This window comes from Tripterygium wilfordii, chromosome 11, assembly GCF_013401445.1.
Source record: "Tripterygium wilfordii isolate XIE 37 chromosome 11, ASM1340144v1, whole genome shotgun sequence".
In the NCBI taxonomy this organism is placed as follows: Eukaryota; Viridiplantae; Streptophyta; class Magnoliopsida; order Celastrales; family Celastraceae; genus Tripterygium; species Tripterygium wilfordii.
This window is the reverse complement of record NC_052242.1, coordinates 12,159,185-12,185,927: the sequence shown is the minus strand read 5'-3', so window position 1 is coordinate 12,185,927 and position 26,743 is coordinate 12,159,185. Positions and strand designations below refer to the sequence as shown.

Below are 26,743 nucleotides of genomic sequence, written 5' to 3'. Positions count from 1 at the left end.
AATTCTTCTAACCAATAATATCCGAGTTGATGTTTGTGGCCACTATAGGACTTTTCACCACATGATTACCTCCAACTTCTTCCCAGATAAGAAAACCAAAAACCTGCTCTTGTTTCATCAAATGTGGACCTTCAATGCTCAACTTGTAACTCTGCTTCTCCTTCTTCTCCTTAAACACCAACTTCTCTGGAGTGACACTGACCTTAAGCCCCTCCAATGTCGGGACCTTAGCAATGTAGGTAGACATTCCCTCACCCACATTCGTCACTGTTCTCTGAAATTCTTGCACCATTGTCATGTCTGATTTGGAGTCATCATTCACATTAAAAAATGCAATGAATGAAGGGTAGTTAAGGTCCAATGATGGAGCAGAACAATTGGTTGTAGATGACCTTGTGATGGCTTGGATTTGGTTGGCTGTGAACCCCATTCCACAAAGAAGATTCACATAATCATTCACACCCACATCGTAAATGAGTCCGGGGTCTAGTGCTTTATTTGGATTGACATGTCCGGCTCCCATGACAATAGGAGATGCTATCTCTAAATTGTTACTAGATTCTTTAATAGGATAATGCGTGTTGTCCGTCACATCAGCACTGGTCATCATGGCAGATCTGATGGCGGCAGGACTCCATTCGGGATGTGCCGATTTCAAAAGAGCCGCAACGCCTGCTACATGAGGACATGCCACTGATGTACCTGATAGCATATTGAAATTGGTGTAGTAAGGTTCCCAGTTGTGCACGCCAACCGGAATGTTCGAAGGCCATGCAGCGAAGACCCTCGCACCGGGAGCCATAATATCGGGCTTTAATACAAATGGGCAGCTTTGTGATGGTCCTGTAAGGCTGAAGTCTGTAACGGTTGGTCGTGGTTTCGCGCCAAGATTTGTAATTTTGAATTCCAAGCTTACTTTTGGTTCTTTGTTTCTCTCGATGTAGTCTTTGATTGTTTCACCATCTTTTGGTTTCATGAATACAGCAGGAAATGTGGATTCGGGAAACGGTCCTGTAGAATTTGTTATAAAAATACCTCCTGTGACATTGGCCTTCCTTACCTTACCCACTTGGATGAGATATACATTATCGTCCTTTTCTTCACACACAACGATCTTTTCCCCAGTTTTCTTCAATTCAATGGAGTGCTTACATTCATCCAAGAATACTATTGGGCATTGGGTTGAATTATAATCCCCTGTATAAAGAGCAGAGCCTGGGATTTTCACTCCGTTTCCAAGACTCAAGATGGCACCAAATTGACGATCAATTGTACCGGCAGCCACGGTTAGGACCCAAGGTATGCCATTATGGAGTTCCTCAAAAAAAGGTATGCTATTTCCAGCCGAGGTGGACACAAATATGCCTTTCTCCATTGCTGCAAATGTGGCCAAGGCTATAGGATCTAAATACAATGGAACCCCAGGATATCCAAGAGAAATGGACAACACATCTACGCCATCACTTATTGCATGATCAATTGCAGCAATTACATCAGACGTAACAGAAGGACCTTCCTCCCATAGAGCCTTGTACATGGCCACATGTGCACGAGGAGCTACACCATTAGCAGTTCCCGATGCGTAGCCGAAATATGAAGCATCCTTAACATAGTTTCCTGCGGCAATGGAGGAGATGTGGGTACCATGACCATCAGTGTCGCGCACAGAATTCATTTCTATGGTCACATTTTTTTGTAGCTGTGCAACTAGGCCTCTGTTGAAGTAACGAGCTCCAATTAGCTTCTTGTTGCACATTGAAGAGTTGAATTGAGTACCACTTTCACATGTACCTTTCCATCTTGATGGGATTTCGCTCATCCCTTGATCATTATAGCTTTCACTTTCAGGCCAAACACCAGTGTCCACGACCCCAATAATGACATCCCGCCCGTATTCTGAGGCTGGCCATGCCCCAAATTTGGGATTCAGGCCGAGGAATTCAGATGTATGAGTTGTGTGTTTTTTGACAGGCAAGTCCTTGACGGAAAAAATATAACCAAGAGTACCTTTTAAGGCCTCAAGCTCAGAAGGTGTGAGACTTGCACTAAAACCATTCATCACATGATTGTAAGTGTAGATGTGTTTAGATGACGAAAGAATTTTGTTGGTGGCGGTGGTGGTGGTAATATCGGATATTGTGGTAAGAGTGGACAGATACCAACCATGGTTATCTGAAAAGGCCTTCGGCGTGGCTGATGGGTCCATGTGGATGATATAGTTGTCGGATTGTGCTAAAGTGGATTGCAAGATTGTGATTAAGGAAAAGCACAACAAATACAAGGGAGCATTGTGAGGAGCCATTATTGATAAGAGGGAAGATATAATAGTTGAACATATAGTTTGTTAAATTCGTTGTGATTATATAGAGATTGAGAAGTATGGGAATACACTAACTGTCGAGGTGTGTCCATATACTAACTATCTAGGTTTGTCCACCAAAGCATAGAGACATACATGAACTTTTGATTGGGGAGATTCGAATAAATTACCCTCTTGACGGCAATCATTGTCATTTCTCAATAACGGCAATGGAATAACATCATACTTAAACAATGCCAAAGACACAGTTTGGACTTGTGCACTTAGCACTTAGCAGGCAAGCCCTGAGAGGCTATTAGTTGCATATTAGAGTGTGTGTTTCACAATGTAATGTTGTACATATATGCTTAGATGTTACGACATTCGATTTCTCCTGAGAGGCTATTAAATTGGACAGGCAATATTAACCTGTTCAATGAATTTTTTTCTGTTACATGCCCTATTATTGAAGTAAATTTAATCTTTTCTGCAGCTGGAGTTGAATGATTTACTACTGAGGTTAACTTTTTGTAAAAATATATTCACAACCTCTCAAATAGATTAGTACTCATAATCGTGATATTTGGCTTCAAATGAAATCACTACAATCACCTTATTTACCGACATTTTAAAATACCGACATTTAAGAAAGTGTCGTAAAAACACCACTAAATGACTCTCGCTATATATTGTTAAAAATTGACACTATTTTTTCTTTTATTACAAGGTAAGGGGATAAGGGAGATTTGAACTCGAGATCTCTATAAGATACAACACACATGAGTGTCATCTGAACTACTCGTGGTTCTAAAAAATTGACACTCTTATTGATTGCAAAATAGTTATTTTTTGTTATAACACTCTTTATAAGGGAGTTTTAGACAAAAGTTCCGTCATATATATTTAATAACGGGCACTTTCATTGAGTGCCAAATACTTCAAATTTTGATGGCACACTCTATAAGCGCCTTAGACAAAAATGATGTCATATATACTTAATAACCGGCACTTTTATTGAGTGGCAAATACTTCAAAATTCTATCATTTTGTTGTGACACTCTTTATAAATGCCGTTTTCGAGAAAAGAGCCACCATACATTTTTAAACAACGACAATTTCATTGAGTGCCAAATAGTTCAAATTTTGTTTTTTTCTCCTTGTTATGGTACCTTTTGTAAGTGTTCTTTTAGAGGGAAAAAGCCGTCATATATTCTTAATAACCAACACTTTCATTGAGTGCCAAAAACTTCAAGTTCTTTCGTTTATTCACGTATTAAGACACTCTATAAATTCACAATATATTTGCAATATCAGTTTTGTTTCCTCGCTTTGATAATCATCTACAAATAAATCTTTCAACGATAAGAAAATTGAACAGTGTTCATAAACTCAACAAATTTAAATATTTAATAATTTTTCCCAAAAGCTTAGCAAAATGTTATTACTTGTATTTGTCTGGTATAATCTTAAAACAACTTACTTACATAATAAAATCAAGACTTTCCAAAAAAAATAGAAGAGATGTACGAAACTAAAAAAGTGCTTCTCGATGCATCATCTCCTCCTCATTTGATATGAACCAGGCCAGGTGTGCACCTATACACACACCCAACATGCCCATACTTTCCTCAATAACCACACAGGCCCAACCGATTGTTTTAAATAATCTACTTCGCTAATATCACAGCCACCGATTGTTTTTTCCTCACATTTCCATAATTCAAGCCATCTGAGTACTGCGCATTTCTGCATCTCATGCCAATGCCGCTTGCTTAATCTGTGCAATTGCTTCATCATTTTTTTTTCTGCATCTCCTCCATTTTTCTTCTTGTTTGCTTCATCCAGTTGTCTTAACAACTCTGTTTGGGCAGTCTGTGTCATGATCCCACATCGGAAGATGTGGGCATGCCAGTGTAGTATATAAGTGGGAGAGCCTTCCTCCCACTGTAACCAAGGTTTTCATGGGAGGGGCTTCTCTTCCCCCTATCCCTGCCTATGAGGGCCTTGGCCACAGCCCGGCCCATTCGTGGGTGTGAGGGTTGAGCCTTGGATTATGCGTGGGGGCCCAGGGGGGTCATCACATTTGGTGCTTTCATTGAGAGTCCAGTGCCCCGACCTTGGGGCCGCGTCTGCGGAGTGGCCAGCCATGGTGCTCGACCCACGGGGTATTGACCACCAGAGCCCATGAAAAACTGGTATGGTGTGTGGCTGCGGCCCGATTGTACTGCCGGAGGGGCCGGCCATGGTGCCTGACCAACGTGGACGTTGGTTTTTAGAAGGGGAGGGTATTGTCATGATCCCACATCGGAAGATGTGGGCATGCCAGTGTAGTATATAAGTGGGAGAGCCTTCCTCCCACTATAACCAAGGTTTTCATGGGATGGGCTTCTCTTCCCCCTATCCCTGCCCATGAGGGCCTTGGCTACAGCCCGGCCCATTCGTGGGTGTGAGGGTTGGGCCTTGGATTATGCGTGGGGGCCCAGGGGGGTCATCACATTTGGTGCTTTCATTGAGAGTCCAGTGCCCCGACCTTGGGGCCGCGTCCGCGGAGTGGCCAGCCATAGTGCTCGACCCACGGGGGGTGGACTGCCCGGAGGGGCCGGCCATGGTGCCTGACCAACGTGGACGTTGGTCTTTAGAAGGGGAGGGTATTGTCATGATCGATCCTTGTCCCACACAACGAAGTCTCCATACTAGACATAAAATTCCACAACAAAATTAATGTGACGAGTCATCAGACCACAATTAATTTTTATCTTTGTTATTCAAGGAAAGACGGGATGGATAAACAGTTGCACTCGTTTTCGAAATTTCTGTCATGTCTTTATTCTTATGGGTTGATAAAGAATCAGATTATAGGAGCTCATACTTGTGCCCGGTGGTGGTGGTGGTCGAGTACTTACTGAGTATTGGGAATTTGTAAAGCATTGCTGGTAAGTGACGAAGTCTTGGATGCTAGATAATTTGGCATCGTTGATGTCAAAATGTCTGCTTTGCAGCTGAATGTTAAGCTGGTCGACTTTCCTTATAAGTTGAGGACAAAAGTACAATTTCATTTGTCACATGAGGCTGGGCCTAAGCTGGAGTTTCTGTCGTTGTTTCTATGATTATAATCTGTCATTAATTCATAGTCCATACTTAATTGATGGCTCGTCAATCCTTCAACGTTCATCACTAAGCTTATAATCTCCTCTTCATATATATAGTATAGCCACTGAAGTTATATCCCTTCCTTTGAATATTTACATATTTTTACATTGATCTGCTTTGTAGTTTTTACATCTGCACAAGTAGACATTGACCTGGTCCTAAGCATTGGTTTCTCTCAACACATGGTCTGATCGCCAATGAATTCATTACTATAATTGCCTAATTGGTTAATGATGCAAGCATATTTTGTGTCATACATTCTACTCTTTGCCTTCTCAACAATGATCTTTGTAAGGCAAACAGGCCACAGTTAGGCCCATTAAAGAGTCCATGGGCCAGAGAGACAAGTCAAAAAAAATAATGGTTAGGCCCAAGATGGGGGTCCAGGGTCTGAAGCTGGAAGACCAGCACCCATTGAAGTGATGATTCAAGATAGATTTCATATAGTAACATTAACAACATATACAGAAGAAGAGTGGAATGAACATCAAACAGTCAATTCACCTTCTACCGAAGGTTCCACAAGGCTAGTTCTCTTCAACTTCTTGCTTTCTCCAAAGTGACCTATTGGTTTGCATGCCGCTTTCGTACCCACTGCTATCACCTGATTCACTTACGGTCTTCTCCATCATCCTGTCTCTTGGAACATCATTCTGAGAACGTCTATGGTCCTGGCAACAGATTCAAGAAGTTTAATACAGTATTAAGAAAAGACAGAAATAGCATAAATTCCAAAATTGCAAGACAGATATAACGTCCTGTATTGTTCAAGAGAAACGTACTGTTCTTGCCCATTCCATTCTTAACAAAAATTGCAGAAACATAATCATAGAGGCCCCAGAACATGTGCACATCCTTAAGGTTCTAAAGAATAGTGCAAGATCATATCCTCTTTGTTGAAATCCAAACTGAGTGAAATTGCATGTATACTTTCTACGGCTTTCTCATGGTAATAAAACCACATTTTGCCTCATGCCAAATTGCCAATTGGTATGATAAATGCCTATTACATTAGTTAAGCGGATCAGAAAATAACCTCGGATAAAAATATAAGTAAAATTAAACATCCAATCAGAAACTAAGTTGAGATGGATAAACATTAGTCGATTGGACCTAGCATTCTTCTGACTTCAACTTATAACCAATCATGAGTACAAGGAAGAAAAAAGCAGCAAGCTCATAATAAAAGTGAAAATCTGGATAAGATATAGCTGCATTACTAGAATGAAGATCAGAATGGCACAAGTGAAAATTGTTAGTTTGGTCATGAATAGGAACTCACATCTCGGAAGGGCAACTCATTAGCCTCAAGCATATGTATTACATGGCCCATCTTTGGCCTCTTTTGAGCATTTGGATCCACACAGCGCAACGCTACTAAAAGGGCACGTTTCAGCGCCCTTGATGAAGGCTTCTCCACCAGCCTAGGATCTAGGACACTCTCTGCATTCCGATTTGAAACCATTGTTTTGATCCAATCAACTAAATTCACCTACAGTTGACCCAAAATTAGATACTACAGAGGGGGAAAAAAACTTCAATAACAAATACAAACCTCTCCCTGCGGACGGCTATAATCCACTGGATTTCTCCCAGAAATTATTTCCATGAGAAGAATACCAAAGCTGTAGACATCACTTCTTTCATTCAACATGCCTGTGCTGGCATATTCAGGAGCCACATACCTACAAAAAAGGAAGCACATACTTCTCATTCATATCTTTGGGCAAAAACCTCACCGTCCCTGTGTCACACATAAATGTTCAGCAACTGAGACAATTCTCAGTTAGAGAAATTGAACATACCCAAACGTTCCCATTACACGAGTTGTCACGTAACTTCGCTCGGAAACCAAGAGCTTTGCTAGGCCAAAATCAGATACTTTTGTACTCCACTGCCTGTCAAGCAAAATGTTGCTCGACTTGACATCACGGTGAACAACCTTCGGTTCAAGCCCCTCATGTAGGTATGCAAGCCTATTATTATGTTACAAAGCTTCAATCATGATAAACAACAAATTATCCAAATTATTGAAGCTCCACCTATTTACTTTCAACATATTCAAAATATACCCTTTAGCTGCTCCAAGTGTTATATTCATACGAATTTCCCACGTAAGAGGGCTGCAAGGTCCAACATCTCCATGGAGCCACTGTTCTAAGTTTCCATTGTCGACGTACTCATAAACAAGCATCCTATAGGAACCCAGCTAAATAGATTAGTGATTTCATTCTCGATAGTGACACCAAAGACTGAATAACAAAATTATTAGGCATCAATTCAATAACATAAGCAAGAAATACAAAGAATAATAATTGAGGATGTCAAATTGTTACCTGTGAGCTCCTTCAACACAATAACCGAGCAATCTCACCAAATTTTTGTGCCTCACACGTCCAATTGCTTCAACTTCTACCTTAAACTCCTTCTCAGCTTGTCCCCTGCAGCAAAACAGCAGAATTGGTAGATTCTCTGGCATTACTACCCAAAACAAAAACCAGCAAGCCCACTGAGTACATAGTTCCAAAATCCTTCCATTTTTCCCACAACATATAATTTTCTACCAAAATGTGAACTAATGCAGCAAACTTTCAAATGGGTGCATGGCTAATAAACTATGATTTTAATTAGACATTGTAAATACCTGTTATTGAGCAAATTTTTGATAGCAACCTGAGTGTTATCCTCCAAAATTCCACGGTAGACAATCCCATACCCACCTTCACCAATCACGTTCTCATCAGCAAATCCGTTAGTGGAATCCTCCAGCTCTCTCAGTGTGTACCAATGGCCCCATCCCAAATGCGAAACCTCTGGAACCGCCACTGTTGCAGCCTGATCACCTGACCGATTAGCCTCTCCGCTTCCATGACCCGACCCGCCAACCCGCTCTGGATACGCAATTCGGTGGTCTTTCCCAATTTCAATGTGAATTCTATTACGACCACTGACAGGACTCTCCTCCTCTTGGGTAAGAAGCAGCACCGGGTCTGGTTCAGGTAATGCTTCCGGGTTATGTGGTTTCGCGTCGAGTGTTGAATGGGCCGGGTTGCGTGGGTAGTCGATTCGTATCTCCTGAATTTCTTTGGAGATATTGGGGATGGTGGAACTGTGATTGGTTTTAGTTTTATTGGTCTCTTTGCGGTTGCTGCGTCTAGAGGTGAACCAGAGAGATATGAGGAAGAGAACAAGCACTATGGCAGCTCCAATACATATACCAATAATAACCCACAAACGCAAACCGAAAATTGAGGTTTTTTTGGAGAGCTGATCGTTCAAGAGTGAATGATTAGACATTATGGTTTGCTCCACTCTTCCTTCTTCCTCTTCTAAGATCCTCTGGTTCTGTGACGATTTTGACTCTCACATGAAAGAACGAAACAACAGAAAAAGGCCAAAAGAGAGAGAAGAAAGTTGTACTACACTATTACTAATGTGTCTGTGACTCTGCAGGGAGAGAACTGTAGAGCTTAGTGGGGATGAGGTTGAGTAGTTTGCAGCTGGCATGATGAGACTTGTATTACCAGAGTAGCGAATTTCTTTTCTTTCGAATCACCTACTAAATAGCGAATCTGTCGCCAAGTGCTTCGGGACTTAAAGGGTGAAGCAACTCGAATACCAGAAAATTTGTACAATATCTGCGAAGTGTACGTTCTTAAATATAGGGTGACGATAGGAGTGTAAATCGTTGGTCATGGTGGATTTTTTAATATGAATTTAACAGATCAATTAATTAATCGATTATTTCCTGTTATTTCCGATTATTTGAATTGGTTCTAGTTTCTTTTTTTTATCGGTTCAGTTTTTATGATTTTTACACCCCTTAGGTGACGATCTAAATACTAAGAAGTTGCTTATCGCTTATCTCATTAGGTATACTATCATATTGGTCTATTGGATATGGTGCATGCAGATTTGGGGAGTACCTCTGCACCATTTTGGTGTACTAAATTTTTTTTTACAAGAATCTAAGAAAATCATAAATATGTTTTAGTTAGCTTAATGAATCCAATACTATATTTTTCATCCGAAACAAAATTTAAATTCATCACAATCGAAATATAGAGTGTTTTGAGTTATATTTGATGTAGAACTTTCATGCCCAATTGCAATAAATTCGATTTTATTTCAAAAAAAAAACATATGTTGAATTGGCTATATAAAATACTACACATTTATGATTTTTTAAATATTTTTTTAAAATATTTTTTCTAAAAATTTTGGAGGTCCTTCCCTATGGGGTGGGTTACCAATTTTCTAAAGTTAAGGAAAGAATGTTAAAGGAGCATTAAGCGCACAATTTTTTTTAGAAATACCATAAATAAATATTTTTACGATTGAAATCAAACTTTGAACACGTATACGTCTAATCTAATTGATTATCAACCAAGTCATCTCTCCTTGGTATATATTAGTGCACAATTAGTTTAATAGATGGTGTTTGACGAATATGGACGTCTAGATGATTCCATTATCTGTATTTATGATTAGAGTAGAACAACGATGCTTACTCGGTAGCCCTAATAATTAATACATTTTTATTAATAATCTGTTCTTTTTTAAAAAAATGTATAAGTGCATGGGTATTGCCTTATTGGAACATTGCAGGGGGATTGCCCCAAAAAGGTTAACATCAAGATGGGCTGTGGTGGATGTCTTAATTATGGACCCAATTTCACCCATGAGGGCTCGACTGCTAGAGTCCTGAAATATACTTTAAGCCTGGACAATGAAAACTAAATTGGCCCACACTACCATCAATATGATGCCCACAGCTCCAATTGTCCATACAATAATACATCATCAGAAGTTCTTGGGCGTAGCTAGAAATTGATGTTGGAGGATTGCTACTAAAAAATATTTCTTTGATTTGTCCGAAAAGTTTGATGGTGTTCGGAGGTAGTGATCTCGGAAAATTTTTTTAGAGCTATTTACAATATTACACTACTTTAAAATTATATATACAAAATGAAAAAGACAATAAATCAAGCCCATGACTCCATTAATCTTCAAGAGGATAAGAATCGACTTAGGGCACATAAACATCTTATGAAGATTACAAACCAGAGAAAGGAGACGATTGCAGCGGAGAGGTGAACAAAAGATGACGCAGCGGACGAGAGCAATCCTATCAGCAAATGGGACCTTCGATGAAGACGAAGCATGTCGATGGATTCCAGGTAGATCTCAAGAACACCTCTACTTGACATCATGTATTAATGTATTTTTTTTGAAACCCTGCACGGGCTACAGCCCAGTGCAATCCCCCTCCCTTCGCCCCTAAGCAGTTCTTGCAGCACTGAATATTCAGCCATTGTTATAGCATTAAATCTCATCATCATCATCCAAGCGTTTATCTTAAAAATATTAGGGTCGGTTATATGAGTTTATAATAAAAACTATGAGTATCCACCACCACTTGAATTCTTTTCTTTCATTTGTTTCTACTTAGAATTGTACTTCAAGAACTCTTATTAAATCTATATCTTTCCATACTACTTCAAGTCGTGTCTCTTTATAAAGGTCTAACAAAATTACAAAATGTCTCATCACTAGATGAGTTGGTTCCAACAAAAAGATTCATCATACATTTACAATTCATAATAGAGTCTATATAAAAAGGTCCGATAATCCAATTTCAAAATATAAAAACTCGACAACATTTGTAAATCAACTTTCAATTGTTACTTACCTCTATTCTATAATATTTTGATTTTTAGTATTATTTTCTAGACTTTTGAAGATATCATGAATAAATAACTCAAAAAAATATTTTGGGGGCAACACCAATGGGAAAAAAATTTCTCAACTTAAATATTTTTGAATATTTTTTATTATAATAATTTTTTCATAAATCTTACCCCATATGCTCAAGAAGTTGAGTCCGCCCCTACATGAGTGTTAATTATTTGATTAAATAATTTAGTTACATCTATAATTGGATGTTCGATTCGATTAATCCTATTATTGCCAACGTTTAGGCAATAATCTTGCGATCAATCATCAAAGAACAATTAACTAAGCAACTGATTCAAAAACTACATTAATGTAGATGTCACCCACAAAGAATATCTCATTGTTTCTGCATCATAAAAACAGTACTATTTGCTAAACTTGCAAGGTTTGGCAACTTTTTTTTCATTGAAAGTTATATTCATTAAGGTTTCGAACATTGCATCTCCGTAATTAAGTTGCAGAAGAAACAAAAGACGAGTACTATTGTCCTAATAGTACTATATATATATATTTGCATGAAAGAGAAATTGAACTTCATATATTTGCACCATATAAAAAACTGAAATTCAATATGCACACTCCATGGTCTGATTTGTATATACATTATCGCTTAAAAACTTGCTCACAGAAGTGATTATAAGGATTATAAAGTAGGAGACCAACTTTTTATCTTTTGAAAATGAAGAAACCTAGCATGCATGACTGTTCGTGATCACGATTCACGAATGTTCATTCAACATTATCAGCAAGACAAGAGCCAGAGATTCAACTCTCCTGCAGCTAGCTTGAAGGTATCCTCCACTGATAACGCATCACGATACTGAGGAGGAGCTCCACCAGCCTGATCACAAGATGTCCATTCAGACATGACAATTTATTTGTACTTAAGAATTAGCAGACAATGACTAACTTGAGCAGACAATGGAACATATATCAGACCATAAAAGACACATCTAATGGTTTAGAGTACAAGATAGTGAGCTCTAGACAACAAAAATTTTAACCGAGAACGACAATATATAAGTTAGGTCAAAACTCAGTGAGTGGCCATAAGGATATTACTTCCCGTGGGAATCGAACTCGCCAAGTTCATACGATTTGGCTAACCAAGAGCCCTAGACAACTCTTGAAGTTGAAGACTTCTTAGAAAATTAAGGACAGGAAATGGCTACTTCGAAGTTTTAACTGTCTGGTTGCGTTGTGTGTTACATTTAGTTGTCAGAAGGATGTTTATGCAACTAGACCGAAATTCAAAATCCTGATTTCATATTTGTTAAAATCTCCTATTTAAATCCTATCAATAAAAAGAAAAAGGAGAGGAAAGGAATGAAAAGGAGTTAATAGAGGACCATATACCTACTATACTTACATGATGAACATTGATCATGTATATGCAACGGTGTTGATCTGAAGAAATGTGAGCAGACACCACATCCAAACTGTGCTTCTCTAGTATGTAAAAGATGGTAGAAAGTAAACCAGGCTTTCTCTGTGAACAAACACTGAATTGCGCATCTTCACCGCACATGTTCATCACAACATTCGGAGAAAACCATGTCTGGAAGCACGCAGGCGTAAAGGGTACAGGAACCGCGCAATTCATGGCTTCGGACAGCCCTTGATCGGCTAAAAATGATTCTCTTGAAGTAGATCCATACCCCCGGGGTGTCTGTGAAGTGATGGTGGATGGTTCTGAATCAGCTAATATTGTTCCACCACTTAGTTTCTCAACCCTTTTTCTTTGCATTGTCTGGAGGGTTTGTTGAAGAACCTTGATGTAGCGCACTGCGTCGTCAACCACGGTGGACTTGTCTGCCTAAACACCTCGCACAAATTCAAAGGGAAAGTTATTATATATATATATATATATATATATATATAACCCCAAACCCTAGCTAGTACCCTTAAAATCAAGCTATCAAAGATTTGAAGATTTTTTTTGGGTAACGTGAAATCCACTCAGGACCATTGATGTGTAATCAGTGGATAGAAAAATCCAATTAGACCGAGAAAATCAATAGATTATTTGATCAATGTAATAAATATTTTTGATATGGTTAATTACCTTGGCAGGGAGGTGAGGGAGCAAGGCATGAAGATTAGAGAACATGTCCCTCATCTTCTTCCTCCTTTGTCTCTCCGTCCAGATGTGAATCTCATGCTCCGCTCCTTCGCCGCCGCCATCACCATCATTTTCGTCGTTTTTTGGAACTCCCTTCTTGGTCCTCTTGTGACCCACCACACCTGCAACAGCTGTTTCGGCATCCATGCCACTGTCAATGATTAAATTAGGAGGTTTGAAGACGAATTCGCTTTCAGTGCTGCCTCCACCAGAATCATCTTAACCGCAACAATCGCATAAATTCGCTTAATCTCACTGATCGTCCAGGTACTTTATATGCGGGATTGCCTGTGTGGACATGACTGAATTTATTCACAAAAGAGAAGAGAGAGATAGAGAGAAAGGTTAGGTTGGCGAAAGTGAGAGGAGATTGGAACGAAAGAGAACAAAATACAATCATGAGACAATGCCGTTATTTGGCTTCCAAACAAAAACGGATACCACAAGGGTGTGTGCCCCACACGATTTCCTTTCAGGGCAGGCCCTACGTTTTATACTTCCAGCCTTTCTAGCTTCTTGCCCCTTCATTTGTCTCCAAATTACAATCTTCACCCTCTCAAATAGAGTCATATTTGATAAATCAAATGAGAGATACATAATTACTTTGTTTGGTAATTGAGAATTCTCCGATCCAATAACAGTTGTCCAGTTTTAAATTTTGATCGCCAATTCATTCTATTCCACGTTGATAACAGGTAAGATCAGACCAAAATATATGCTGAGAGAATGAAACCGAAGCTCACAAAGATACAAAGCTTTTTATGAATCTTTGACCTATGCAAAGAAATAACGCGGGAGGCAAGACGAAAGCAGAGCCTGAGTGGCAAAACGGTAAAATGAAATTGAAGTAATGGGTGACAAAGTAAAAGTACAGCTTGGCAACCGAGAAGCAGCGTCATGCAACACAACAGCAATGGGCCATAATAATTAATTAAGGCCGTTATTTTCACATACCGAAAGGTCAGTCTGGTTCTTAAACCTCGGCCCCACCCTTTCGCCACGTCATTTTATTTCTGGGTTCAGCCATTACAGGCAGAATAAATTCCAAAAGACGACACCAATTCATTCTCTGGCTCCTCAATCCTCATGTCTGTTCTTGAGCGACTGTTACTTTCATCATTGAACCTAACCTTTCCAACTCTTATTCTGTTACTGTATCAATTTACATTTGTCACAAAAGAAAGAGCTCTCTCTCCTCTTTTAAAACACAAAAGGGTTTCAGTTTGCAAACCTTTTTCCTTTCCAAGAATGCTTGCTATTTAGTGCAACTCTCCTAAAGCTGGAGCTTTTGCTTCCATCTGAAGCCAATCATCATTACATATGTAACCACCACCAACACCACTAGCCATCCGATGCACAGACAAAACCCCATCTTTCCTCGCAACAGCCTGATTATCCAGAGGAGCAGCCGTTTTCTTTCAATTTTGACACTAATTATCGATGTTAACGATGCTAAGATTTCACCAGATGATGTCCTAATCTGGTCCACAGGTTTTAATTGGGAAGTCTTGCCTTCTTTTCAATGACTTGAGTTCTCCTTCTAATCGCAGGGGAAGGAGAGAAAATGCATCCAAAACAAACCCAGTTACGAGGTAGGATTAAAATAAAACTTCAGAGTTCAGAGCAACAATGGCAGAATAATGAAAAAGGAAGACCAACCCCTGTGAACTGTACAAATAACGACCTCTTGGCACGAAAAAGAAAACCATCTAAACATAATGTGACATATTTACCAGTCAAAACCACAAACATCAGCAAAAGACAGTTTCCCTTCATTTCCCTTCAACTTCTTTCATGCATAGGTTCTAGGCAATACTGGCAACATCTTTCCAACCTATAAATGAAGGCCTTGAGTGACATTCTAGATGTTAAAACCAGAACTTCGACATTTCTATCAGAGGTCAATGGGAGTCAACGATCTGCTTCCCAAAATTATGATATCCTTTCACAATTTACATCATAAATATACGAGTGAAATTACAGCAGTTTTTTTGTTTCTTTTTTGTATTAGCTGTTGTGTTGGAAGGAAAAAGAATGAATGAAAAAACTATTGGCTATGGTGGCTGAAATTTCAAACATCCTATACGCGAAATACAGGCTCAACTACAATACACCAGATGAAGAGTTCTTCCCATTGTGATCCGAATCCATCTGCACTTGGAAGCCTTCCCTGCAGGATTCCTTCACATTGGAGGAAAAGAGTTGTCAATCCCCATATGCATAGATTACATTAACTTGTAATATCATAGATTATTTAAGCTATAGTTACCTCGGAAGACATGGAGAGATTGACGGGAACATACTGTGCATGCATTGTGGACTCAAAAACTGTTTCAGAAGGGGAGATATTTGTCACTGACGATATAAGAGTAGAGGGATGTGCATTTGTGCATTGGCTGGGAAGGCCAAGGGCTGTTTGCATTAAGCTTTCATTTGTGGAAAATGTGCCAGCTGATACATTGGCATTAAACAATCCAATTCCTTCATCAAAGCCCATTCCCATTGTAGACCCTTGCACATGCTGTAATACTCCAGGCAAGCACAAAGGGTGCAAGCTCAGTCCATTTCTCATTGATAGCATCTGCAAGAAAAATAACACTACAAATGAATAGCACAACATATTGTGGTTAATATGACAGATTCGTTCCACCTCTGTGTTCATCATGAGATGCGGAAGAAGACTAATAAGGAACAACAGCTCAACTAGCAGTCATAAAAATTAACAGTTCAGAAGCACAACTCAGTTCACTATAGTGCTCAAGAATAAGTTGAATATATTTGTGAATTTAGTGCATGAATAAGTAAACATATTTGTAAAACTTGGGGTCCATCAAGTTCTTCCAGAATATATAATCATAGAAATCTCATTGCTTTTCTGCAATATTTTGAATGAACAGATTAAATGCAGATTACAGGTCCAGGACTACAAACTTGTCATGCAGCCTAGATTATTGGAATTTTAAGAAAAATGCAAGGAAACATGCTTAAGAATCCTTTCCTCCTTCATCTTCTAATCAAGAAAGGATTGGATAGTACCAAACTTACTAAGCAATAGCTTGATTCAAGTTGAAGTGGTGTAAAAGGACAAAAGAAGGCAAATTACAATATGAAGAGAGACTAGGGCACGAGGCAAGGATTCAGTAGATATTAGCTACTTGTAACCAGGCTTTACAGTGTGCCCAGAATAGTTAGATATGCACTAATGCATACCAACATTCTACTGAAAACATTATTTTACAGTAGTGAGGTTTAATCATTAGAACAACATTCAGGTGAAGGAATCATGAATTATAGAGATAAAACCATGAGCTATTTGTGGAATCTCGTAATTCTAAACAACAAAAGAATGGACATCAAACTATATATTCTATATGGTGCTATGGAATACATAGGTGGTACAACCATACAACCATGATGAATAGTTGAAACTTAACTAAATTTATAGAAGTTTACAAGAAACACAGCTGTGACTTTAAAGCAAACCAGCAGTATAAAGGAATGAATCTTGCAAGGCAATAGCACTAAAGCAAGCATAAGAAGAAAAACTGGCAGACCAAACAGGGTACATGTGTCGAACCAACCACAAACAGGTTCTAGTGAAAGCCACATTCAGGCTCATATTTATGTAATTGTTAAATGTCAAGCCTATCCAGTACATACACATCTAAATGTGTATGTACTGATAGAAACCCATATAGTTACATCCCCAACGACAGGATTCAAGATCACTCACGATGACAGAGACAAACCATACATGTTAATTACATTACAGAGTTATTCGCCATTAGTCTAAAATTCATAAACACACCGGAGGAACCAGATCATTATTTCTAAGGCCTCTAGGTATATAAAGTTGAAAATTTACAATTTATACCTCCATTTTCACTGATTGTTTACACGCGCACTAAATGGGGCTGAGTCAGAATGTAAAGGCACTAAAGGTTTTAAATTTCTACCTTTTGTTTTGGGACTCGTCCCTAGTAGCGAGGCACATAATATCACATCTGAATGGCTGAATCTCCAAAAGACAAAAATGACCAATATATAAACCAATATGAATATATGTATCTATCCGTAGCCAAAAAATGTATCTATCCATAGCTAAAATATCATAATTCAATCGAGAACTGAGATCAGATCAGGAAATGACACCTGCACTTGTAGCTGAAGCTGCTTCAGATATTCAATTGCCTCATCCAGCATAGAAGCCTTATCCGTCTAAGATGTGCATATAGATAAACAAATTATCCTTCTGGATAATCAAGACTTATGAGAAAGAACTCAGGACAAAGTACCTTGTTAGAGTTTGGGATTAGGTTCTGAAGAGCTCTCATTTTCTCATTTATTCTACTTCTCCTCCTCTGTGCATCAATTAACCACATTTCTCAGCACAACCCAAAATAAAACATTCCATCCAAAACAAGCACATAAAAACGCACTCAAGTCTCAAGGCTTTAGAGCAAAAACCTTTTCAGATAAATTATGAACCTCTGCAGCTCTGCTCCTCTTCGACGAATTCCGAGGCTTGGATGGCCCCTCTGTCGCATCAGGGCCGTTCTAAACTCAAGAAGAAAGCAGCAACTCAAACGTTTTCTTATATTAAACTTGAAAACAAAAAAGAAAATTCAATTTCATTGACTAGAATATGGGGATTTTAAAACATGAATTCCTAAATTCAAAGAATTCGACTTTCCGATCTTATTTCCAAGCCTTTCTCAGCAAGCAAAATGAACTCACTAAAACTAAAATGTCAATGGACTACCTCGCTGTCGCAACTTAAATAGCCAACACTATTCTCCATCGACACCGCTCTCCTCTTCGAGGTGGCGTTTGCATCAGAATCCACGACTCCAACAGGCAGGGCTCCAAAGAAATTATTTACACCGTCTGACTCCGACAGGTTGGCCGCAACCCCAAACCGAAGACGATCCACGAAATTCCCGACCTCGGGTAGCACCGACAGCTGCCGTGGAGCAGATAATGAGTGCACCATTTTAGGCTTGAGAGGCAAGGCAGAAGAAGATGAAGTTGACGATGAAGAGGAATTGTGGAGGAGTTGCTGGAGGAAAGAGGAGAATTCTTGGGGCTCGGGATCTGAAGGAGAAGCGGTTCCAAAGAGATCCGCCATGATAGACCAGTTGTTGATAGAAGAGGACGAAGAATGACGAGTATGTTATGTTTCGTTTCGCCTCAAGATTCAGTGCAAAACCTTCTCTCTCTGTTATTTTCTTCTCTCTTTTTTTGTGCTTTTGATAAAGATGGGGGGTTTGTGGGGGATAATCAGGGTTTTAATAAATTTTGATTAATCTCCCGCCCTAATTATATTCTTATTGTTTTTCAGTAGGAGCACTCATACTTTCACATTATTTTCAATTCTGGACAACGTGTCCACAAGACTTTTTAGTAAAGCCCTCAGAGGCCAGAGCTAACGATTTACGATCTTTGGTCCAACAACCAAGGTCCGACTCTAATACGGGCCATTAACCAGCTTTGACGGTGCCTAATAATAAATTGCAAAATAAATATTGGCATTTGTTGAGAATCTATCAATCTACGTTCTCCTCACATTAATGATATTTTTCATTTTAAGTTTATCGATTCATGTGAATTCATCGAGCCACACCATTTTATTTTTTCTAGATAATGTACCATTAAAAGGTCTCATTATTCAAGTGAGAGGGACATATGTTTTTCTTATAAACTCACATCACTTGAGTTATCCAAACGATGTAGGATATAAGTCATAACTTATGATAATTCTTCGTAATTATGGGTTGGATTATGTCAGACCCAATAATTGAACAAACAATGTCGAAATTTTAACCAGACTCACATCAATGATATTATCCGATTTGAGTTTACATGCTTCCCTGAATACATTTGGCTCATACAGTTTTATTCTTCTTGAGTCATCTCACTAGTGATACTTAAGCACATGAAAAGATTTCATTCAAATGAGAGGTGAGAAGGACATGAGTTTTTTTTTCTTATAAACCCACATCACTAACATTTGGGTAAGCCAAAGCAATGTGGGACATAAGTTAACAATCTTAAAATAGACAAATATTAATTAGTATACATACATATACATAGAACCTAGACACGTCCAACACGTGTCATGTCTCAACATGTGTGGAGCACGGACAGCCCGTCCTTTAGAAGTGTCCATACTAGTATGCTAGTATATTTTTTTAATAGTGTTTCTCATGCTAGAAAGACCATATTCAAAGAACAGTGAAACATACTACGAATTTTTTTTTCAAAACATAGATTTGTGATAAAAGGAAATGAGGGGGTCATTAAAAATATTTTGAAAACATAGAGGGACGTCGGTGCAAGTAGTGTTTCTCGGGATTCATGCTCTCTTCAAAGTTCAAAGTTTCAACACACCTCATGAAAGTGAAAGTCAAACCAAAAATTGTCGTCTTATCCAATCAAACGTCACCGTTGCATTGAATAAAGAGACCCAAAAGTCCAATTCCCGATGTCACTTTTTGTAACGTATTAGCAACAGCCTCCAGTAGGCCAACCCTATACGTCTCGCTCTCTTACAGATTCCCCATTAGCAGCAGTCTTTCTGTTCACCTTACTTGGGCTTTGAAAGAATGGGCTGACCCAGCCCATACAGATTCCACAGCCTCCTCTATAATTCCCAAACTACAGGACCAGACTCGGAGCACCCCTAATAAAAAAACCCCCAACAAAACTAGCTCCCAACTTCAAATATGAACACAAAGACCACCAAAGTCCAGCTTCAAATTACTTCCAAACAATAGCTCCAACAAACTTTAAGAAATTCAGCAAACCATAACCAATTAACCATATTAAACTTGATCCAAATTTGAAAAAGTATGTGGAATTCAAAAATGGAACACAAGGCAATTTAAAGTAAGGAGGAGCCTTGCAAAACGAAGGCCCTAGCGAGAAGGGAGGAGAGCATAGTTGTCTCATCCATAATCTAGCAATAGTTTTAGCTCCTACAGCAACACATGAAACTGAAGAAACAAACGACAATAGGCAGCCTAAACTTGGAGAATTAAAGGTAGTAAACAAGAGGGAAAATCTACTTTCGAAGAACGTAAATAATGATCTCTATCATCAATAGTCCAACATAGCAGCTAATACTGAGATCTTGAGAATTGAAATAACCATCATCCAGCATATCGACCTTGTTCACCATTCCACCGGATAAAAGTGTCTGTCATTGGGCACAAGGCAATCTGCACACCAAGATACAAGATTGGTCCCCCTAATAAGACTGAAAAATAAAAAATTGAGACAAACAGTTGGCTTAATTCATATTACCTTTATAGATGATATAATGCTTCTGTGACATCTCTCTCGACTTCAAAACCAAGTTGGCCAATAAAATGGTAACTAATGCAGCTATCGTCCATGATATCTCTCCCAGCTTCACAGCAGAATTGTGGCAAAATATATCTCCGTCTAATGTTCTTAAGACATTTTTTCATGACAAAGTTCAAAGCAGTGTCTTCTTTTTGCATTTTCATGGGTTATAAACCTATATCCCAACTCATTATTTTCAGAGTATAAACACACATATCTACAAATATTTGTTTTGGATGATCAATCCACGAGATCATCCAACTCCATGAAATCTTCCTCGAGAATGGAGACTAATTCTTGCGCAGTTAAGGTATCAACAGATATATCACTGCCAGTAAGCCCAATCGACCTCACCTGCATACCGGAAATGACACACGTTAATTAGACTGCATCAAGAGTAAAAGCTGGATGTATTTCCGATATATGAGTCAGAACATTATGCCATATTGCTTGGAGAGATTGGAAGCCATAGATTAGGTATAAAAAAAATGCCAAAGATTGGCCACCAACTTGTGTGCATATCACTCACTTCCGACAGTAAACATTCTTGAGAAACAAGTACATAAATAAAAGGATTGTGTTTATCAGAAAGTTTTTTTAGATTCAGACTAAATAATGTGAAGTTCACAACAGTTAAAAAAAGTTGGGGAAAACAAATACCTAAAAATCAACAGCTGAAGTATAATGGGCCTAACTGTAATATATTATACATATATACAGTTCACAATATGGAATCCAATCCTGGATAGTGGATACCAAAACGACAAAGTTTCCATCCAGAGATAATCAGATCAAGTGAAACAATTATATGCCCTCACCAAATAAATGAAGGATGAAAATAATAGTAAATGTAATAACAAGTAGCAGAAAAATAGTATAAAATATAAGTCAGGATCAGGAAAACATTTGAAGTATGTTACCTGTTCATTGGGTTTAATGCTTGGAGAAACGTGAAAACTGGCATCAGAAGCAGGCTTCTTAACAACCAGACAATCATTCTTCTTGCTAGGCAGATCCTGGGGATACCTTGATATATTATTTCTCCTGTCAACAGATACGTCATCATGCACTTGAGCTTCAGAAGCAAGATGCCCATCATACTGGATACCAACATGACGCACTGCAGAAGCAGTTTGTTCAGCACAAGAATTCAAAACATTATCTGACATGCTGATGCTATTCCCACCATTGGATCTGATGAACACTCGGCATAGAACAAAAGAAGTCTGCATATGGAAAAAAAAAACAATACACAATTAAAACACTAAAGGGAACCATATCAACCCTATCCATGTGGAAGAAACCTTCAATTAAAGGTAAGGAATAAAAGCTAAATCATTGATATTGGTTGTGCAGTGTATAACATTATATATCATGAATCATGATACGATGAATCTTTTAATTGGTGCCTTAACCCAATTGACAAATCAGAAAAACAGATTCCTTCCAAGTAATTTCACAAAAAGTGGATGTAATAACTTATTAGGAGTTTTCAGCTCTTATGACAGAGAAGTTCATTCCTTAGTTAAGTGTGCAACTTAAGATCAAGATGGCAGAAAGAAAGAACGATTAAAGCAAATTCAACACATCAATGTAAATAACATAGAACATCTTCAAGCATTCCACATAGCATGCGCGCTTCACAATTGAATACACCAATTATCTAAAAAATTGAAACCAGTTTCTTTGCATTCATATCAAATAATTTACCAAAATTGTCAAGACTTGAACAGGAATTTCATCATGATTTAAAATGCTAACATTCCAATGATTTAATATGCTAATATGCCAAAGTGAGAAATACAGAAGTCATCCTCACTCTGCAATGAATCAACATCTGGGCTTCATAAACGCATATACCATCTACCAAAGAAAAAGATAATAGAAATTCCAATCCAAATATACCTTATGGTCCTCATGTTGGGCATATTCGTACATGACCCAATCCGTTTTCACCGCACTCTTCTGCGAGTTGTCGAGATAATACACGAACATCGTTTTCGTTCCAAGAACAGCCTTTCCTCCTGCTCCCATCACGTTCCTAACCTTCGCTCCCCTCCTCCAGTACCCTCCTTTGGCCTTTCTCCTCCCTCCCTTGCTCTCTAAAACCCTAACCGTGAAGCAATACCAGTGCTTCTTGTCGTTCTTGTACCCGTAAGCGAAGCTCGAAGTGTCCGGCAACTCGTACGGATCGTAATTGTACAAATCAAGTTCTTTAATGAGATCATAGCCGTCAAGATTTTCACTGTCAGGTTTCTGTCTTGTGTTGTTCTTACAAGAAAGGTAATGGCAGAATACTTGCTCGTCGGAGGGGTAAAATCCAGATCCCGGTGGAAGAGAAATTGAAGCCGACCTAGGGTTTCCATAATCTCCCATTTTTCGAACGAGAGATCAGGTCACAGCAGCGACGGGGGAATGGGCAAATTGAGACGACTGGGGGTTTTGTATATTGAGAAAACTGGCGTGCCCTAGAAGATTTCTCAAATAAAATTGTGTATGACAGTATATCACTGACGAGAATCCACTACTGATCGCATGCCACGTGTTCTTTTACAATGGTAGTATATAGACTCAGTGCACCGCTCCAATGGCTCTAAAGCCATTAAAAAAATCATTTTTTATTTGAAAATTATAAATGTATTTTTATCGGGTTTATGAGTTCAACGGTGTATTTTTGTCCCAAAAAATAAAATTGAATATGAAAAATAAATTTGAATTGTGGACTGTTGAATATAGACTCGAAATATCATATGTCTATCTTGTGATGAATTTGATTTTTCTTTGAAACAAAAAATATATCGTTGAATTCGTAAACATGACCAATATTCATACATTATTTTATTTATAAAAAAATTTAAGTTCCTTTTATTTATTAAGGCAAAGTCTCTTGTAAAAAAAATTTATAGCAGACTCTCGACACTCGTGAGAAAGGTGGGATGGGGGTTGGAATTTGGGTTAGGTGAAATTATTAGAATTTTAATATCTTAGTTGTTGGTTTTATAAAAATAAAAACAAAAAATTTGGAATACGTTCTAGGTTTTTATGAAAACAAACAAGGCCTTTCTTTATGGTTAGAAATGGTAGAGATTCATGCGAGAAACAAAGATTCAAAGAATGTTTTCAAATGCCAAGATGTCATACGATTTCTTTCTGTGATTTCTTGGCTGTATGTCAAGAGTAGCATCATCAATTCTTCTCTATTTATAGCCAAGACTGATTCTTTCTTGATATCTGCCAAATACAACTGAAAATATAAGACAACCTTCACTTGTCAATTTTCTCTATATATGGTTAAAAGTGGTTATGTCTCAAGACCTACAAAACCTTCCCACAAGCAACTCTGATCATCATAATTAAGACAAAGGCAATAACCTTTGCTTCTCTGGTCAAGAAAGAAAAGAACTTCATCTACACAATGGTAAGCTTTATGTTGTTTCTGAGCTGCAGCTTCTATTGATGGTGGATTTTTTTGCTGATATTTTTGTGGACAACTTTACAGGGTATCTATGAGGATGAAACTCCATGGAAGAGAGAAACCAAGCGAGGAGGAAACAGAGCCGCACTCTTTGTATATGGTGATTATTGATTAATAATGAATAATTTCTTCTCAATGGAGATGGCCGATGGGATTTTTAATTTGCTATTTGTACGCACTCTAACTGTTTGAATTAATGTTGCAGCCAGGGAGGGTCTGGGTCACTCTGGAGAACATGGCGTTCGTCTCGAGTGCTGTCAGCTTGGTGCTCTATTTCAATGATTATATGAACTTGACCATACCTGAATCCGCCGTCGTGCTTACAAACGTCATGGGAACTACATTCATACTAACACTCCTCGGAGGATACATCTCTGACATTTATTTGACAAGATTCAAGACTTGTGTCTTGTTTGGAATCATAGAAATGCTGGTACGCCCGCACCTATATGTACATTTTTACCATTTGAAATCTAGATGATTTAACAACTAACAGTTTTGATTGTGTTTATTTTCTCTTCAGGGATTTGGCCTTCTAGCAATTCAAGCACATTTCCCTCACCTGAGACCACTCCCTTGCAAAGGGATTGCACCAAGCCTAGCATATCAATGTGAGGTTGCAGATAGCACCCAAAATGCCATCTTTTACACTGCTTTATATCTTATTGCTTTTGGTAGCAGTGGGGTCAAAGCGGCCTTAACACCATTGGGAGCCGACCAATTCGATGAAAAGGACCCAGAAGAGGCGGTTCAGTTATCTAGCCTTTTCAACTGGTTCATGTATAGTCTCACCATTGGCTCTATATTTGGAGTGACTTTCGTTGTATGGATTAGTATAAACCTAGGTTGGGACTAGTCGTTCGGTGTGTGCACCGTTGCAATCTTATTCTCCGTCATCTTTTTATCCATGGGCAAGCCACCGTACCGGAATAATGCCCTGAACGGAAGCCCTATTGTTCGTATTCTGCAGGTAAACAAAGAATCACTGGACATAACTTGACCTGTTAATATGCATCTACATATTTTGAGTAAGGTTAACTCATATACAGTTTTATTTTTGATACAGGTCCTTGTGGCTGTTATTAAAAACAGAAACCTTCCATCACCAGAGAGGACAGAAGAATTACATGAAATCCATGACAATGAAGCTGGTCAGAGTGAATTTCTTAAGCGGACTAATCAATTCAGGTATTTGATAAAAGTAATGAACAAAAGCTTTATGTTATTTTAGGACATTAACTAGTCCATCTCTAATTTTTACATGATTTCCGCAGTTTTTTGGACCGTGCGGCAATCATTAGGAGAAGTCGTACAGATGTTGGAACATCAAAACACACCGATGGCTGGAGCTTGTGCACAGTAACACAAATTGAAGAAACAAAGGTACAAGTGCGCATGCTACCAATTATAATTAGCACTATCTTCATGAACACATGTGTGGCTCTGCTCCAGACCTTCTCAATCCAACAAAGCAACACCCTGGACACAAGTATCCTGGGCTTCAAGGTTCCTGGTCCCTCCGTTCCTGTAATCCCCCTGTTATTCATGTTCGTTTTGATCTCAGTATATGACAATATATTTATCCCATTCGCTCGAAAGATCACTGGAATCCCCACGCCCACCTCCAACGTATTGGGGTCGGCCTAGTCCTATCAGCTATATCAATGGCAGTTGCTGGAATTGTTGAAACCCGCCGCCAAAATGCGGCTATACAGCATAACATGGTTGATTCTGTTGAGCCGCTGCCCATGAGTGTGTTGTGGCTTGGTTTCCAATACGCGATATTCGGTGGAGGCGTGGAGCTGATACGTTCACTTTAGCTGGGCTGCTAGAATTTTTCTATGCTGAAAGCTCAGTTAGAATGAAGTCATTTGGTACAGCCATATCTTGGTGGCTACTTCTTGAGTTCAGTACTTGTGGAAGTGGTTAACAAGGTGAGTGGTGGGTGGTTGGCTAGTAACAATCTCAACAGAGGCAAATTGAACTACTACTACTGGTTACTATCTGGTCTAAAGTTCCATCTGTGCTTTGTTTTTTGTTGTATCTGTTAATTCTTTACACATCATTTATTTCAGAAAAAATTTCATTATGCAAAAAATCATGATACTGGTGTGTTTTTTTACAGCAAGGAGTGAAAGTTTGATCAATTCAACTGCAAAACCATCCCACATACAGACTCTCACCATTTTCATACATTTGTAACGATTAAGCTTCTGTTCAGTAATCTTCAAGTAGTACCATTATGTGAAAGAAACTTTTGACAGGAAAATCATGCATGATTAAACTATAACAAGTAAACCAATAATTCTTTTAGTTCATAGATTAGTACATTGATATTATTGTGAACAATATTTTTTATCTATAAACGAAGTTGTTTCGATTAATACATTTTTTTTATTAGCCGAGTCCACCTACATCCGCATCTTGGATTCGATTTGCGAATCACTGTGTCACCACAACACCTGCATCCCACGTCGTTGCATATGAGTTGGTGTTGCCTAGATCTCCACCATCCAATGCAATGCAACCATGCATTGGATTAGACAACATCACACCCAATGCATTCAATGGTGTAGATCATGTGGAATTCTCATGGATCCTTTATTGAGAACTG

The 26,743-nt window shown here is 38.6% G+C and overlaps 6 protein-coding genes and 1 pseudogene across 8 annotated transcripts; 2 read left to right on the top strand and 5 right to left on the bottom strand.

Annotated features, from left to right (window-relative positions):
* Positions 1-7: 7 nt before the first annotated feature.
* Positions 8-2,302, bottom strand: LOC120008813 (subtilisin-like protease SBT3). Its single transcript, XM_038859177.1, has one exon. The coding sequence runs from the start codon at positions 2,300-2,302 to the stop codon at positions 8-10; it is 2,295 nt and encodes a 764-aa protein (XP_038715105.1).
* A 3,505-nt stretch (positions 2,303-5,807) lies between these two features.
* Positions 5,808-8,966, bottom strand: LOC120008427 (probable serine/threonine-protein kinase At1g01540). The gene is made up of 7 exons (XM_038858739.1): positions 8,094-8,966; positions 7,786-7,890; positions 7,522-7,644; positions 7,255-7,425; positions 7,005-7,134; positions 6,732-6,941; positions 5,808-6,120 (listed from the first exon to the last, which is right to left on the bottom strand). Exons 1-7 carry the CDS (start codon positions 8,744-8,746, stop codon positions 5,977-5,979), a joined length of 1,536 nt encoding a protein of 511 aa, XP_038714667.1. The 5' UTR covers positions 8,747-8,966; the 3' UTR covers positions 5,808-5,976.
* Positions 8,967-11,703: 2,737 nt separating this feature from the next.
* Positions 11,704-13,682, bottom strand: LOC120009689 (transcription factor bHLH95-like). Of its 2 annotated transcripts, none has more exons than XM_038860368.1 (3): positions 13,251-13,682; positions 12,542-13,001; positions 11,704-12,026 (listed from the first exon to the last, which is right to left on the bottom strand). In XM_038860368.1, exons 1-3 carry the CDS (start codon positions 13,452-13,454, stop codon positions 11,998-12,000), a joined length of 693 nt encoding a protein of 230 aa, XP_038716296.1. In that variant the 5' UTR covers positions 13,455-13,682; the 3' UTR covers positions 11,704-11,997. The 2 variants fall into 2 exon arrangements, with proteins under 2 accessions (XP_038716296.1, XP_038716295.1); XM_038860367.1 differs by having other exon boundaries at positions 12,555-13,001.
* Positions 13,683-15,173: 1,491 nt separating this feature from the next.
* Positions 15,174-18,584, bottom strand: LOC120008967 (transcription factor UNE10-like). Of its 2 annotated transcripts, XM_038859377.1 has the most exons (6): positions 18,070-18,583; positions 17,775-17,864; positions 17,603-17,668; positions 17,460-17,525; positions 15,577-15,888; positions 15,174-15,488 (listed from the first exon to the last, which is right to left on the bottom strand). In XM_038859377.1, the coding sequence occupies exons 1-6, from the start codon at positions 18,433-18,435 to the stop codon at positions 15,411-15,413; spliced, it is 978 nt and encodes a 325-aa protein (XP_038715305.1). In that variant the 5' UTR covers positions 18,436-18,583; the 3' UTR covers positions 15,174-15,410. The 2 variants fall into 2 exon arrangements, with proteins under 2 accessions (XP_038715305.1, XP_038715306.1); XM_038859378.1 differs by lacking the exon at positions 17,460-17,525 and having other exon boundaries at positions 18,070-18,584.
* A 1,577-nt stretch (positions 18,585-20,161) lies between these two features.
* Positions 20,162-23,080, bottom strand: LOC120008481 (NAC transcription factor 29-like). The gene is made up of 4 exons (XM_038858811.1): positions 22,560-23,080; positions 21,575-21,880; positions 20,613-21,008; positions 20,162-20,527 (listed from the first exon to the last, which is right to left on the bottom strand). The coding sequence occupies exons 1-3, from the start codon at positions 23,028-23,030 to the stop codon at positions 20,895-20,897; spliced, it is 891 nt and encodes a 296-aa protein (XP_038714739.1). The 5' UTR covers positions 23,031-23,080; the 3' UTR covers positions 20,162-20,527; positions 20,613-20,894.
* Positions 23,081-23,754: 674 nt separating this feature from the next.
* LOC120009966 (protein NRT1/ PTR FAMILY 4.1-like) lies at positions 23,755-25,093 on the top strand. The gene is made up of 3 exons (XM_038860703.1): positions 23,755-24,072; positions 24,154-24,229; positions 24,335-25,093. The coding sequence occupies exons 2-3, from the start codon at positions 24,161-24,163 to the stop codon at positions 24,608-24,610; spliced, it is 345 nt and encodes a 114-aa protein (XP_038716631.1). The 5' UTR covers positions 23,755-24,072; positions 24,154-24,160; the 3' UTR covers positions 24,611-25,093.
* Positions 25,037-26,203, top strand: LOC120008812 (annotated as a pseudogene).
* Positions 26,204-26,743: the final 540 nt, after the last annotated feature.